The sequence below is a fragment of the Labeo rohita genome, unplaced genomic scaffold (assembly GCF_022985175.1).
Source record: "Labeo rohita strain BAU-BD-2019 unplaced genomic scaffold, IGBB_LRoh.1.0 scaffold_434, whole genome shotgun sequence".
In the NCBI taxonomy this organism is placed as follows: Eukaryota; Metazoa; Chordata; class Actinopteri; order Cypriniformes; family Cyprinidae; genus Labeo; species Labeo rohita.
Genome location: NW_026129352.1, coordinates 2,558 through 18,453, shown reverse-complemented (window position 1 = coordinate 18,453; position 15,896 = coordinate 2,558). Strand labels below are relative to the sequence as shown.

General features: G+C 35.3%; 2 protein-coding genes across 4 annotated transcripts in view; one reads left to right on the top strand and one right to left on the bottom strand.

The window, feature by feature from the left end:
• Nucleotides 1-8,100, top strand: part of LOC127160701 (deleted in malignant brain tumors 1 protein) — a 45,819-nt gene extending 37,719 nt beyond the window's left edge. The window contains exons 4-11 of one of the 3 annotated variants that reach the window (XM_051103355.1): nucleotides 4,000-4,126; nucleotides 4,249-4,288; nucleotides 4,402-4,737; nucleotides 4,820-5,128; nucleotides 5,474-5,770; nucleotides 6,382-6,476; nucleotides 6,631-6,724; nucleotides 6,819-8,100. In XM_051103355.1, coding sequence (XP_050959312.1) covers nucleotides 4,255-4,288; nucleotides 4,402-4,737; nucleotides 4,820-5,128; nucleotides 5,474-5,770; nucleotides 6,382-6,476; nucleotides 6,631-6,724; nucleotides 6,819-6,835 — 1,182 coding nt within the window. In that variant the 5' untranslated portion in view covers nucleotides 4,000-4,126; nucleotides 4,249-4,254 and the 3' untranslated portion in view covers nucleotides 6,836-8,100. The remainder of the gene's footprint in view (nucleotides 1-3,999; nucleotides 4,127-4,248; nucleotides 4,289-4,401; nucleotides 4,738-4,819; nucleotides 5,129-5,473; nucleotides 5,771-6,381; nucleotides 6,477-6,630; nucleotides 6,725-6,818) is intronic. The other 2 variants (XM_051103356.1, XM_051103357.1) reach the window with 2 other exon arrangements.
• si:dkey-14d8.21 (deleted in malignant brain tumors 1 protein) overlaps nucleotides 1-15,022 on the bottom strand; it is a 37,671-nt gene extending 22,649 nt beyond the window's left edge. Inside the window, 11 exon segments of the mRNA XM_051103360.1 lie at nucleotides 2,011-2,328; nucleotides 4,849-5,060; nucleotides 8,190-8,287; nucleotides 8,379-8,464; nucleotides 8,546-8,851; nucleotides 10,417-10,716; nucleotides 10,856-11,596; nucleotides 12,442-12,750; nucleotides 13,011-13,364; nucleotides 13,683-13,721; nucleotides 14,263-15,022. Coding sequence (XP_050959317.1) covers nucleotides 2,011-2,328; nucleotides 4,849-5,060; nucleotides 8,190-8,287; nucleotides 8,379-8,464; nucleotides 8,546-8,851; nucleotides 10,417-10,716; nucleotides 10,856-11,596; nucleotides 12,442-12,750; nucleotides 13,011-13,364; nucleotides 13,683-13,716 — 2,758 coding nt within the window. The 5' untranslated portion in view covers nucleotides 13,717-13,721; nucleotides 14,263-15,022.
• Between the last annotated feature and the right edge of the window lie 874 nt (nucleotides 15,023-15,896).

The window sequence follows — 15,896 nt, the reverse complement described above, 5'->3', positions numbered from 1 at the left end:
GATTGGTGAATGCCACTAACTCATGGAGGTTTTTCATGACGGTCAGTGGGAAACAGTATCTGATGATGGCTGGGATCTGATGCTGCAGTGGTGTGTTGTATTTTTTATATTAAAGATTTATAAATGTGTAAAAAAAAAATATTGCACATAAAGTTTGTTTTAGCCAAAAACTAAAACAAATTGAAATATATGCAAATTAATAATTGGTGATGCTGGAATAATAGGTAACTGTAGCACAGTTGTTTATTCAAAAATGGAGCATCTGTCTCTTTAAGTAGCACTGAAAGTTGTATAATTGAGTGTTTTTAATTATATTTAGACATTTGTAAGCAAATATATTTTACAGTTCACTGAGAATAGTGTCCAATAGTGTGGGGTTATTTGACAATAACTCCTCTTATAACATATAATCTTTTATATAAGTATATATCTACCCCTCTTATAACATATAATTTTTTATATAAGTATATATCTAGCTATAAAATGTATCATTAAATAAAAACAAGTAATTACATTCTAAAGCACCAGTAAATGTATATGTTACTATTACCTGCTAATCTGTTCTTTTCTTCATCTCAGATTAAGTCTGTCTGTTTTAAAGTGTCCAATAGGTGGCATCAGTATCATTAAAATTAGGTACTTTTGTAGGTGTTGCTTAGAAAAGTCATTGTCAAGCACATCATTGAACATTAAGTTTTTTAAGGGCTGGTAATGTGTCAAACTATTAATAGCATCTTTTCTCTGATGCCACTGATTTTAAGATATAGCTGCACAAGCATGCCTTCAGTTGAAACTTTTGTTTCTGCTTTTTACTTGCTTGCTTTTTATGTTTCAGGTTTGATTGATTTCTTTCATAACACAATGAACAGAGAAGGCAGTAAGACTTCTTTGTGTTTGCTTATTTATTCAGAAAATGTTTTGCCTAAAGCATTAAAATGTCAGTTGCATCTCAGACTAAATTTAAACACAGTACAAACAGGTTCATGTTGCACATTCATATTTAACATATTTTTTGTAACAGACTCAATTTAAATGCATAACACAATAAATGTAAATGTTGTCACCATCTGAGTCTTTCAGGTTTATTTGGTTGTAAAATGCAGTTGTCACTCCTAAAAATAACTCTAATCATTTTTAAATGATAATGTGTATATTGTGTATTGAAATCAATCACTTTATACAATTAAGATTTCAGTCAGATTTACTTGTAGTCAAACATGAAATTTCACATGCTATGATTTATGCATCAATGTATATTCTGTCTCATATTAATCCAAATATACAGTATAGCAGTAAACAAATTGTTTATACATATTTCTTTCAAACTGTAGGATTTTTATTCTTTTTCCTAACTGTCTGAAACACCTCTCCATTAGATTGTGTTTTCCATCGCAGAGTAGAAGTTCCTGAATCTTTCAACTGAAAATAGTAAGCAAAAAATATACAAAATAAGAGCTGAGATCAGTTTTTCCCTCTGTGACCTTTTATCATTAACTCACCTTTTCCAAAATCTCCATCTGTTTTCTTTCATCATATAGGTCAGTTTTTAGATCAACTTTAAACAATCCTCATGACAGTTTTTTTCCTGATTTCTGAAAAAAAAAAAAAAAAAAAGAAACATTTTTAAACATGTAAATGTTAAGACTGTTTCATTGCTTCTGTGAACGGGAACATAACAATAACAAACATAGTGTTAGAAATTAAGGACCCATTCATCAGTATAACAGTGATTCTAATCTATTTTTGCACATTACATTGTAGATGCAGCAGCAGTAATTATGTTTCTATTAATTATGGATTTATGAAATATAAAAGTTTTTTCATTTTTTCTTATACAATTTGATTTGACAAATGAAGTCACTTTATAGATATGCATATGTGTGTGATTGAAATTAAAACATTATACATTTCAGCTGAAATGACATCGATCTGTCCCTCCTTAACCGTAAATGTGTTGACAGTTCAAATTTGGTAGTTGCTCAGAATGCAAATCATTTGACTTAAGTTTACAGATGACTCCATCATCTTGTTGATGGTTACATTTCTGTGTTCCCCATCCATCTGAGGAACATTCATTTAGTGCAGATTCATTCCCATCACACTGTATATCATCCATCCATATCAGTCCTGATCCCTGGCCAAAATAAGCACCACTTTTTGCCTCTATAGCATCCCTACAACCCGTCTCTCTACACACCACTGCAGCGTCTGGTAGATCCCAGCCATCATCACACACTGTTCCCCGTGTTCTATTATAAAGAACCTCCACTCGTCCAGAACAAGAGTCTCCATTCACTAATCTGATTCCACTAGTGACGGTTATGGAGCCTGTATATGTTAGAGCATCAGATGCACATTAAGTTTTATATGAATTGTTAATTCAGAAGATATTATTGATACAGCAACAGTTTTGTGTCAGTACTTACCCAGAAGCAGAGTTGCACATATGTTGACCACAACATATCAGCTGCAAATATATTTCTTATGATACTGGATATGTAATACTCCTTGGTTTATTGTCTCCAGAGTAAAAAAAGCATTTTAGCTTCATCCTGTTTCTGCTCTTATTTATGAAGAGAGTACATGCATTTTAAAGCAAAACAGTGTGGTTTTAATATCAGCAATTATGAATAAAAGCATGAAGGAAATAGAGTATTTAAGCATCTTCAATAGCGCTACTACTAGTAATGTATCATACAATGCAATGTCTTTTGTTGAATTTCATATGTTATGGCAGTAAGCATTTAAAATGAAAAAAAAAAATCACAAGTATGGACTGTCAGTGTAGAGACAAATTAAAATTAAAATAAAATTAAATTAGAAATATTATTAAAAGTACATTGTATGTTGAATTGAGAATGTCTAGACAGAAAGTTTGAATAGTTTGAAAGTTTGGTATTGCATAAGACAACACTCATTGTATATGCTAATTTCTTTATGGTAATACCTGGCTAGATGGTCGTCTTTGATTTCTTTTTCTTCTTATAGGATTGAGGTAGTCTATTTAAACAATGGACGTGTGACAGTTATTCAGACTGTTTTCCTTTTGTTTATTCTTGACTACAGCCACTATTCAGCCTGAACACCATCCAAACAGATTCATATAAATGTGAATTTTTATAAACAGGTGTGCACTTTTATCTGCCACGCAAATAACACTGAAATCCACCTTTGATAAACAAAACAGATCTGACCATTCAAACATGTTTTGGTGGATTCTACTGTGTTGGACATAATCAAATTACTATTTCAGCCTAAACAATATGCAAACTTCCCATTCTAATCCCCTTAAGGAAAATTCTGTTGAATGTCATTTGCTTACAAGGACAAAAAATAAGCTTACTGGAAGATACTGACAAGAAGCGTATCACCACTTTATCACTACTTGATCATAAGCAGTGATAAAGTGGAGTTGTATGAATGTGTTAGTATTAAAAGTATTAAACTGGAATTTTCAATACCCTAAATGTGAAGGAACTATTTTTATTGCATTTCATAGTTATAAGTTAACGCTATGGAAAATTTCAGTTCAATAGTCTTATACATAAGAACCTTACTAGTATGATGGGTTGACCAGTGTGTCCATGTAAACACAAACAAATCTGGAGTTCTAGTGTTCGTGAAAGTGGATGTTTTGTTTCCATGTACTTTGCCTGTCTTTGCAAATTTGTAAGGGTGCCCACTCAAAGTGATGCTATCAAAATATTTTGATATTTGAATACTGACAGATCTGCTCTTCACAGCTATTTGAGTATATGGTACATGAAAGCATTCCCATATTTCATAACTGACTGAACTAAAATCATGTCAAAAAAACATGGAATGTTGTTTTAACATTCTACATTTTTCTGCAATGTACTGCAGATGAAAAAATCATTCCTGGTTTCATGGCTATCAACCTAATGAAGCACTTTCTAATCATTTAATAGGTTTCATTGTGAAAGATGGACTGCTTGACAGTAAGTGCTTTCTGTCTGATGTTAATCATTGTCTTGTAAGGAAATCTGAGGGGAGGAGCCAAGATGGCAAATCTACATCTAAATAAAATCACCTGGAATCCTCCTTAACTTGATCTCACGCCATCACGGAGACAAAGACACTTCTGAAGGAACTGGCATGTTAACAGGTCAAAGAAATCTAATAATAAATCAACGTATTTTAATAGATACTGGTGTAAACGATAAAAGCATACATTGAAGCATTTTTTCAGATTTTTAAGACAGTCAAATAATTTTGTATTTTTTTCAGGACACCATGTTTAATTCTTTGTGGCTCATACTAATGCTGGGTATGAAGAAGCTCTCTGCATTTCTGTATAATAAAGCTACTCTTGAAAGATTTTAAATTATTATTAAGAAGTACATTATGTTCACATTTTGTGACATTTCATAATTCTTACAGATTTTGGAAATGGACCTCAAGTCGAGGCTTTTCTGAGGCTGGTGAATGGTTTCGGTTTATGTTCTGGACGAGTGGAGGTTCTTTATAATGGAATATGGGGAACAGTGTGTGATGATGACTGGGATCTAACAGATGCGGCAGTGGTGTGTAGAGAGATTGGCTGTGGGAATGTCACAGCGGCAAAGAGTAATGCATATTTTGGAGCAGGATCAGGAAAAATATGGATGGATGATGTAAATTGCACTGGCATTGAGTCTTCACTGAAAAACTGTAGGATGTCTGGATGGGGAGTACATAACTGTGTGCATTCTGAAGACGCTGGAGTCATCTGTGAAGGTGGATGAAAGCTATGTGAATATTGCATATATTTTCAGCAGAACCAAGGTTTTTAATCTCTTACTCTGTTTTTTAATGTTAGGCTTCGTTAGGTTGGTGAATGGCGCTAACTCTTGTTCTGGACGAGTGGAGGCTCTTTATGATGGTCAGTGGGGAACAGTGTGTGATAATGGCTGGGATCTAACAGATGCTGAAGTGGTGTGTAAAGAACTGGATTGTGGCAGTGTGATTGAGGCACAGAGTGCTGCTTATTTCGGACCAGGAGTAGGACCAGTATGGATAGATGGTGCACAGTGTACTGGGAGTGAGGCTTCACTGGTGAACTGCACATCAACAAAATGGGGAATACAGAGCTGTGAACATTTAAAAGACGCTGGAGTCACCTGTAACAGTGAGTTAAAACTAGAGTGTTTTAAAACTAGAGTTTAGAGAAAAATGTAAATTCAGATGTAGCACAACTAGCAACTATTCTTTGAAGTCAGTGAAGTTTGGTTTAACCAAAAACTAAAGCAAATTTTACATGTTTGCAAATATTCAAAAGTGATTATGCTGACTTAATAGATAACTAAAGAACAGTTGTTCATTCACGAAATGGTGCTGTAAACACTACAGACATCGCACAAACAGTCTTATTCCTTTCATTATCATTATTGCATTTATAATGTGTGTGTTTAGGATTATATAAAATAGTTTTATGCTAAATGGAACTCAGTGATCCTTAAAACTCTTTCAACAGCTGTGAAGCTGGTCGGTGGTTCCAGTGAGTGTGACGGCAGAGTTCAGGTTCGATATGAAGAGAAATGGGGTGCAGTGTGCAACACTGGTTGGGATCTAGCAGATGCTACAGTCTTGTGTCAAGAGCTGGATTGTGGAGACGCTGGAGAGCTGATGGCATACTTGGGACCTTCAGGGCAAATATGGATGGATAAACTGGCCTGTACAGGAAATGAATTGACCGTACAGACGTGTCCTTTTACCGGACGGGGTGTGAAAAGTTGTTTGAATGGGCTTCATGCGGGAGTTTTTTGCCACTGTAAGATCAACTTGTGAACCTAACAAATGATGCGTAGCTTAACCCTCTTCTTTTCGAACTGCTAGAAATACTGGTTAAAATTTTTATTTCTTCTTGAAATTTGGTGAATATTTCTCATTTATGGTCATGAATGTGCATGCAAAGGTTCAACATGTAGATGGAAATTATACATGGAAATTTTGGAAACATTTGTGTTGGGGTCATATAGACTAAGTAGCACAGGTATATTTGTAGCAATAGCCAAATAGTCAAAATTACCAGTTTTCTTTTATGCCAAAAATCATTAGGATATTAAGTAAAGATCATGTTCCATGAAGCTACTGTGTAAATTTTCTACCGCAAATATATTAAAACTTAATTTTGATTAGTAATATGCATTAGTAAGTACTTCATTTGGACCATTTTAAAGGCGATTTTCTCAGTATTTAGATTTTATCTTCTTTTTGTCTTTTACATGAATCTGTACTATTTTCCATGTGGATCAATTTGATGCCTAACACAGAAGTTGTACTCGGTTTTTCAACACAAGAGGGGGTTAAGAATAAATCATTCGCATCCCAGTTTTCCTAGATGCCATTATGATTCTTCCTTGTCAACATTTCACTTCACAGATACTGTGAGACGAGTTGTGGTGAGAATTATGGTGAAGACCAAGATTGGAGTCAATGTCAATGACCCAGATATCAAGAATAACCTTCTAGAGAAGGTAAGGCTCATGTTAACCTTTATCAAACAATGTTTGCAATGAAAATAAAAAAGTTTAAACCTTTTGATGAAATGAAGTGACAAAAAGTTTGCTCTATAAGTGTAATCACTCAGGCATGAGTGTTTTCTTACTACAGTTTCACTGAATTTCACAGATAAGGAATGTGGTGGAAGGTAATGAAGCATATAGTGTGAACTGGAGAATACAGCCTGATGAGCAGGTATTTCACCAGCAGAGAACAACCACAGGTTTGTAAACTGAGAGGTATTAGACTCTCTTTTTTAAATGTGTGTAAATATTTCTGCATTTTTGATGTTAATTATAAATCTGTTATATTCACAGACAGGGCTAAGGAATGACAAATTGTGAACTAGGCAGCAGGGCGGCAGGAAGGAGAAATTTTATTTTATTTTTGGACATTGGTTTTGGAATTATTATTGCACTCGTATCAACAAGTTATCACCTCTTTGCTTATAAATCTAAAAATTAACTTTCTTTCATAGTAGTGCCACTCCCGCCCTGCTCCGCCCCTGCCTTATCAGCAGTCATACAAAACACCCTGATGGAGCTACATCCAAAAATGCCATCGAAACGAATAAAACTATCTGGACATCAATACAAAAGATGAAGCTCCTGGTGATGACAAATGAGTTTTAAAGGTCGACAGGTGCTTCTGAAAGGTAGGCTCATGTTGTGTGTGTGTGTGTGTGTGTGTGTGTGTGTTTGTGAATGGGGGAGGAGAATGTATAGGCCTATATATGCCATATATTAATGTTTACAATGTTTACAATGTTTATAACCACTACTAAAAGCTGTGCATGTGTAAATGACAGGTTTTCAGGTGTACGTATACCTCTTGCATACATTATACTCCTGCATACCACTTTTCATGTCTGTCATTGAAAATGAAACAGAGACTTGTGCTTTCCGTGTCTTGTGTAGAGCAGCATTTAAGCTTGTCTTGACAATGTTTACAGGTCTTTTTTGAATGACAGAAAAGACAGAAATCGGACACTAATCCTGATTGTAATGACATAATTCTAATCTTTCTGTCGCTTTGCACTACAATTCTAAAATTGTATATATGGAAATTAAATGTGTATATAATGTAATATTGTAAAGTCAGGAAAAAGACTGAAGTAGATTAACTTAAATTTGTATTTATTTTTTATTTACCAATTTATTTATTAACAGGAATTCTCAAAAAAAAAATAATAATCTGCTTCACACAGGATGTATTTGTATATGTAATGAAATGTAACATCATATAAATGAATACACAGTTTAGCAAATCATCTCACTTATTTTACAAGGATGGTGTATAAATATATTAACTATATTAAATCAGAAATCAAATAAACATTTAGCATATAAAGAAAATCAGTTTTGCATTTTATTTTCTTTTTACCTCCAATCAATGAAAGTAATTGAACAATGGCCATAAGTATCAATGCACTCGAAATGATTACAAACTTTCACTGACTTTAAACTGCTGCAACCTAAACAAATGTTCTTCAGCTTTATTTCATATGCTGTGAAATATTTTAAACATTTTACTATACAAACACTTCTAGAATTTTTCATCATCTGGATGACTGAAGAGCAGTTGTTCTGTTGTTTCTCCTACCTGCAACAATTTGAATGAACATCAGAAATTTTATATTCAAGTTGCATGTTTAAAAAAGCCCATTCAAAAAGAGTCTGCAAACCTGTCAGGGATCAAACATTTTCTTTTCCTGAAACACTTGCCCATTCGACTGAGTTCTCCACTTGACAGAGAAATTTCCGGTGTTTTTGAGCTCTTCCTTGATCTGTTCAATTCAGATGAACAAGACCACAGACACTCAATGACAAGAATAGACATATGAACAAAACCGTAATTGAATTAGAAGTATTCGTTACTTTGCTCAGTAGTTTTGTCATTTGTAAAGGGTTGTTGGGGTCGCCAGAGTCAGCGCTAACCTCAATCCGGAGTACATTTCTAATCTCTGTAAAGGCAGATATTGTTTATAGCAAATCTTGACATGGTGATCAAATCTGATGTACTGATTTCATGGACATGGACGCACCTCTGCAGATGATTCCTGCATCATATGCATGAATGCATTGATGGTTTCCCCACCCACCAAACTGGCATTTCCTCAGATTTGACTCGGCACCTTTGCATCTGAGGGAATCCATCCATATCGGCCCATCACTGGGCCCAAAATAAGCACTTGCCAAAGGCTGTGCGTTCCCACCACAGCCCAGCTCTCTACAGAGCACTACACCATCTGCGAGATCCCAGCTGTTGTGGCAGACCGTGCCCCACTGGCCATCATGGTACACTTGCACTGTGCCCTGACACTTGTTGTTTGTATTCACCAACCGTACCTCTAGAAAGAAGTTAGAAGAGTTCCGCATCCATCTCTATGCATACATTAACAATAGACAATGACAATTCAATTAATGCTTGATTGCATAGCCGTCGGACACCGTTCTGTTTAAGACCAATGATATTGGACCCACTCACTTTTACCATCTCTAATTTAGTGCATATTTCTGTTCACTTTTCAGAGCGCTGTCTGTCACCATTCCACTTGAGAAATGCCCTAATAAATTAAACTCCATTCCGCGTTTTAGCTACAGCCTTGACTTCCACTCTGCTGTTTCCTCAAATCCATTCTATTTGGCTCATTCAGAGTCCATATAAATTAAACTTCATTCCGTGTTTTCACTGCTCACGCCTACTTGCTGCACTCCCACGACACAGCAGGTAAACAAAGCCTCTTAGCATATCTGCTGCTATTTAGGTGAATCACTTTTCATCACTTGTTTGCCTTTTGCTTTTAAAGGCATTGAATTACAGATACACTATGTTGTTGCAACACTAACAGTTATCCGATGTTTTTGCTAAACTAGCTACAGTAAATACATTTTTTGTTGCTTTGCATTTTTGGGTAACCTTGCCAGATATGTGGTAACCATTTTAACAACAACAACAATTAACAACAACAAAAGGCACCAGAGTACAGGAAATGAAATCTACTCCAGTAAAACAATTTTTTGCTTCTGATGCCCATGCTTTATGATTAATCAAAATAAAACCGAAATTGCATTATGGCTTGATGCAATTATCAAATCGCAAAGGCTGCGATTTAAATAGATAAACATATGTGCTGAGTGTATCAAAATTAAGTGCAGCACTTACAGTTCATTTACACACAAACAGCTCATAATTCAGTATTGCTAAAGCGATATAATAATAATAATAATAGTACATAATTAGTTTTTATTTTTGTAGTTTCTGTTTTCATTTTAGTTTTGTTTTTTTGTCATGTTTTTGTTTGCTTGTTTGTTTTGAATGTCTGCATAGTTTTTATCATTTTTTATTTTATTATTTAGTTATTTTATGAAATCTGATGTTAAACTAAAAAAAAAGTTAAACTAAATGAAAATGAAAAATGTTGCTTTGGCAACTAGCTAAAATAAAGGAAGTTCTTTTTTAGGGTTTTAGTTTTAGTTAACTATAATAACCCTGACTGCAATAGTAATATTTCTTCTTTTTGTAATGTCATATTCTTGTCATTTCTTATTTTTGTCTTCTTCTTCTTCTTCTTATAGTCATATCACTATATAATCACAATTTTTGGCCAAATTGTTTAGCCACTAAAAAACTTCATTAGTAAAGGCACGATTTAATTTTCCCCCCAAATTATGCAACTCTAATTCATAGTGGGGTTTTCTGTTTTGTTTTGTTTGTGTTTTGTGTTTTGTTATGGGCGTTTTACTAAGGGTGTCTATAGAAGCTGTATGTTCTGAATTGCACCAAATCCAGTTGTAAAATTAAAATAAAAAAACTCTAATTAAAATGATAAAGTCATACATGGATATATATTTTGAAAACATATACATGTAAAAAAAAAAAAAAAAAGTAAGAAAATGCTGTCAGGAAGTTTACCTCGGCAGACGACCCCTGCATCGCTTGCGTGATCACAGTTGTGAACTCCCCATCCGTTGAACTTGCAGTTCTTCAGCATGGCCTCATTGCCTGTACATTTCACATCATCCATCCATATTGGTCCAATACCACTTCCGTAAGCACCTGTTTTTACCTCTACCGGATCTCCACAGCCCAGCTCTCTACAGACAACTATAGCGTCAGTCATATCCCAGCTGTCGCCACAGACAGACCCCCACTGGTTGTTTTTAAGAACCTCCACCCTTCCAGAACAAATGCTGTCTCCATCTACCAATCTCACTTCTGAGAGACAGAGTAAGTGACAACACATCTCAGATGATAGGCACGTAAGAATTACTGTATATGCTGTATACATATATACTGTACTGTATACATGGGTATGTGTATATATATATATATGTGATGTATATGTAAGTACATTTGTTCATTTTTGAAACCTGTTTTTGTTTGAATTTACCTCCGCAGGCAACTCCAGCATCTTGTGAATGCGTACAGAGGCTGTTTACAGACGTAGAGTAACTGCAGTCCTTTAGCGAGGACTCACTCCCGGTACACAGAACATTATCCATCAGTATGTTCCCTGTGCCGTTCCCATAATAAGCTGAGGCATATGCTGCTTTAAAAGGGCCACAGCCGAGTTCTCGGCACAACACAATACCATCCAGTGGATCCCAACTGTAGTGACATATTGTGCCCCAATCTCCAGTATAACGGACCTGCACTGTCCCATGACAAAAATTTTGGCCATGTACCAGTTTCACCTCTGAAAGGAGAAAAATTCTGATGAATTCACATTGCATTTTGCGTGCGGTCTTGACGTAATCGTCGTAGGTCGCTGTCTGTTGCTCACACTTACCTCTGCAGACCACTCCTGCATCATTGTTGTGTGAACTCTTTTTCTCATAGTCTGAAATGCATGTTTTCAGAGAGATTTCAGTTCCCGTGCATGCGGTATCAAACAGCCACGTCGTACCTGAACCCTTCCCAAAAGCAGATTCACCGTTGACGCTCAGTGCACTTCCACAATCCATCTGTCTGCAGATCACATCTCCACCCAACAAATTCCAGCCATTGGCTGAAACGGTTCCCCACCCAAAATGTTCATACAGGACCTCCACCCTCCCGGAGCAAGTGTTTAGTCCATCTGCAAGCATAAACTCTAAAGACGAGAAAGGAGGAAGTTTGTAAAATGCTCCATCAACAGATGCTTACAGTAACTTGATGCAAAAAATTATTCAGTTCAAGATCAATTGGATCAACTAAGGTGTTTACATGAAGGCATTGAGCCATTGATTAGATTGAAAAACCTTCATGTAAATACCTCAATCAATTCAAATTTTAGTTGCATTGAAAGAGGCTGTGTAGACCTGAAATAATCTGATCAGTCAAAAAAAAAAAAAAAATATTAAAAAGGCTGAATGTGACTGCACATGGTTGAATGCAACAACCACAATCAGATTCAAAAACTCAAACGGGTTGCCAGATTAGAACTCACAAGAGGAACGAGTCTCACTCCTAAGTTGTTGAGTTGATTTAACCGTGTTTTAATATGACTCTGGTCATAGAGCCCATCCAATTGATGCTGAGGCTTTTTAGTTTGGGTAGAATCTGTGATCTCTGACCCAGTTCATTTGCTGGCTGCAATATGCTGTGTTTTTCACCAACTGGCAACCCGGGGTGCCGAAATACGATTGGTTACATTGGCAGTGGGCGGAATCACATAGACCAACACAAAAACAGACATTCTGACATGGAAAGCACTGACTGTAGCGTTGCTTTTCGAAGAAGTGAGTATGTGAACTTAACTTGTTTCTAAATGTCCACAAACATGGTCTTTTTATGCTTTAGTGCACTCAAAAAATTAAGTTACAGTTGGGCTTTGCAATGTAGAAATTTCAGAATCTGAAATTGGATTGGATTCATTCAGACTGAAAAATTAGTTTATGTAAACATACCCAGTGTATTTCTTTGCTTTCATATTTGGGGGCAAGTGACTGTACTCACCTAAACAGGTGACTCCAGCATCATCCGCATGTGTGCAAGTGGTCACCCCCCAACCGCTAAACGCACAATCTTCCAGCAAACTCTCCCGACCAGTGCAACTGACGCCATCCATCCACACTGGACCTGTTCCTTTCCCGAAATAAGCATTATAGTATACAGCTATAGGGCTTCCACAGCCAAGTTCTTTACACACCACTGTTGAGTCCAAGAGATCCCAGGTGGTGTCGCAGACCGTTCCCCACTGTCTGTTGTGGAAAATCTCCACTCTCCCTGAACACATGCCGCTGCCACCTTGTAACCTAAAGGTGGCTAAATTAAAAGTTCCATAAATTGCTTAAAAATAAACATTCTCTTTCACTTTTAAAAATAAAGGTTCTTTATTGGAATCTATAGTTAATCTATGGTTCCATGAAGAACCTTTAACATTCATGGAATCTTTCCATTCCAAAAAAGACTCTTTATAGTGGAAAAAGGTTCTTTGTGGAAACCAAAATGACTCTTCTATTGCTCTGCTTTTTTTAAAGAGTGTTGGAATAATGTATTTTAATAATAATATGAATGTAACCTACAGTCACAGATGACTCCAGCATCTCTCATGTGGTCACACACGTCGGTGTGGTTCCCCCAAATGCAGTCGAGCACCGAGCTCTCGTTCCCAAAACAGTTCAGGTCATCCGTTAGTAACGTTCCGGAACCCTCCCCAAAGTAAGCACTAGGCTGTATAGATATGAGTGGACCGCAACCTGCCTCATAGCAGACCAAGTTGCCTTCGACATCATCCAGCCCTTCATCACAAATGGTGCCCCATTCGCTGTCCTTGTAAATCTCAACCCGTCCAGAACAAGCATTACTACCGTCCACCAACCTCACGGGAACTTCACTGGTCACAGTGATTTTACTGACGGCTGCATTTTCTACACTGTCTGTTTGAAAAACAAAACTTTGAGGGGATCACATGCACCATTTGTGTTATTTATTAAACAGTCAGATTTGTGGTCCAGAAAAACCTAATAGTAAAATCTGATTTTTTTGTGAGGATTTATTTTCTTGTTCCTTTGAGGTGAACAGTTTATAAATCATACTAACTGGCATAATTGAACATTATTCTGTCACTTACTATGGAATTGGGGGGATATTGTAATTACTATAATAAATACATAGTACATGAGGAACAGGACTGTAAAACAAAGTGCTACCTAAAATATATATAATTTGTACAGTATAAAATATGTGTTTCTCACCTAGAAGCAGAATGAAGCAGAAAAAGTACAGCATAGTGACTGAAAAGAGACAAAAGTTATTAATAAGCAGGAAAAACTGAGAAATAACTAAAAACAACTTCAACAAGACCTTGTTAATTCAGCAACTACTAAAGCTCAATGATAACGAGTAATTTATATATATATATATATATATATATATATATTTAAAACAGAGCTTAATAAATTCATAAGTCATTACATGAAAAAAATCAAAACAGTCAGAAAAAGTGTAACACTTTACAATAAGGTGTCATTATTTTGTTAACATTAATGTATTAACTAACATAAAAACAATGAACAATACATTTATTACACTATTCATTAATCTTTGCTAATGTTAATTAATAAAAATACAGACGTGCATTGTTTGTCCATGTTAGTTCACAGTGCATTAACTGAGGTTAACAAACACAACTTGTAATTTTAATAATGCATTAGTAAATGCTGAAATACACATTAACTAAGAATAATAAATGCTGAAAAAAAAGTTGTTTATTTTTAGTTCATGTTAACTAATGAACCTTAAGTGTTACCGAAATAAGTAATAAGGTGTTGAAACCTTTAGCTTTGTCCCGTCTGGCTCTTTGTCGTGCTGTCCTTGAGAATGAGTGACCGTCTGTTCACATAGGTGTAAAAGACCTTTGTTAAAAGAAAGCAGCATTAACCCTCTCCTTCCCTCCTCTGACTGATCCCATCTGTTATTCATATACAGTAAAAGAAAGATATATGCTCAAAATAACCCAATGGACTGCTCTGAGGGAAGTATGTTAAGTTATTAGTCAAGGTTTTTTGTTAATGCAAAAATAATGATTGCACATATTAAAAACAGCTGAAACCAATAAACTTTAAAGCAATTAAAGCAATGTTTGAAATAAATGAGTAAACAAGGGATTTTTTTTTAAAGTCCTAAATGCATTTTTTTATATTACAGGTTTTAATGATTTTCTTATAAGCAGGCCAGACACATTTGGCAATCAAATCTTAATTTAACTATTCAAATAACCTAAAAGCAATGAATGGCTTGCAAACTTGCTCCTTGTGTTCAAAGAAAATGCAAACGAGTCCTTTCAAGAAACTTTTGAAGGACGGAGACATACATGTGAATATACAAATGTTTTGCCAATGTTTTAAAACATGTATTTATTTTGTAATACTTTAACTGCTAATCTGTCATTTAACTCTATACTGTCATATTTCCTCAAAGATAAATACAGAAGCAACTACCATCAAAGTAAGTTTTTAATATCTAAGATTCATTTATATATATTCATGTAACGTTTCTTTACAACAGTGTTGTGCTTCAAATTGACTTTCCATAACTTTAATGCCATTTTAATCAATCTTTTTTCCTCAGTAGTCTCAGTAGGCTGCTATAGTTTTAAAGACCAATGCAAATCACTGCTTGACACATACATTTGTCTTGCGTCTTGCTTTGTCTTGCTTTTCCTGCAGTGTACATAAAGCACTGACAGACTGACAAATGGAAGAAGAACGAGACTGCTTGTAACAACTGAACTCATAAACATTAAAATTCAGCTGACAAAGGTTTGCATATGGTGCCATAACAATGCTCAAGAAACATCTGTATGGTTGTGCATTTAAAAGGGTCATAAAATGAATTTGATTCTCATCAGTTTGAAAAGGTTAACAAATAATCTTCCACATCTGCATTTAAAGATGTGGCACTTTAATTTCACTTGATCTTGGAGACTTTCTACATTTCCTAACAAGACTTCGCAGGTGTATGACATCAGACAAACATGGAGGCTTTCAGGAAGATACAAGTACACTGTTTATCATTACCATTTAGCTCTAAGCCAATGAATTGAGAAGAACAGAAAGGTAAGCAGTCAAGCCATACAGTTCGTTTTAAACGACCTCATGACATGACAGCAACATATGTTTAAATTCAGTTAATTAAATTAGATAATTAAATTAAGATCATTAAATTTTGATTTAAACCTAATGTTTCGCAGTTTCTTATAAGTGAGCACATTTTTAATCCGTGCACAATGATTTGAGCTCGATAGACTAAAATAAAAAGTTGTAATTCACAAAGTTCACCACAGGAGGGTGTTGCGTCCCTCTGACGCCATGCGATGCATTTTTGTATGTAATCATTTTTAATTAGGTGTAATCTATTATTAATCAGTGTTAAATCATTTAACACAAGGGTTTCCTCTGATTCCACTT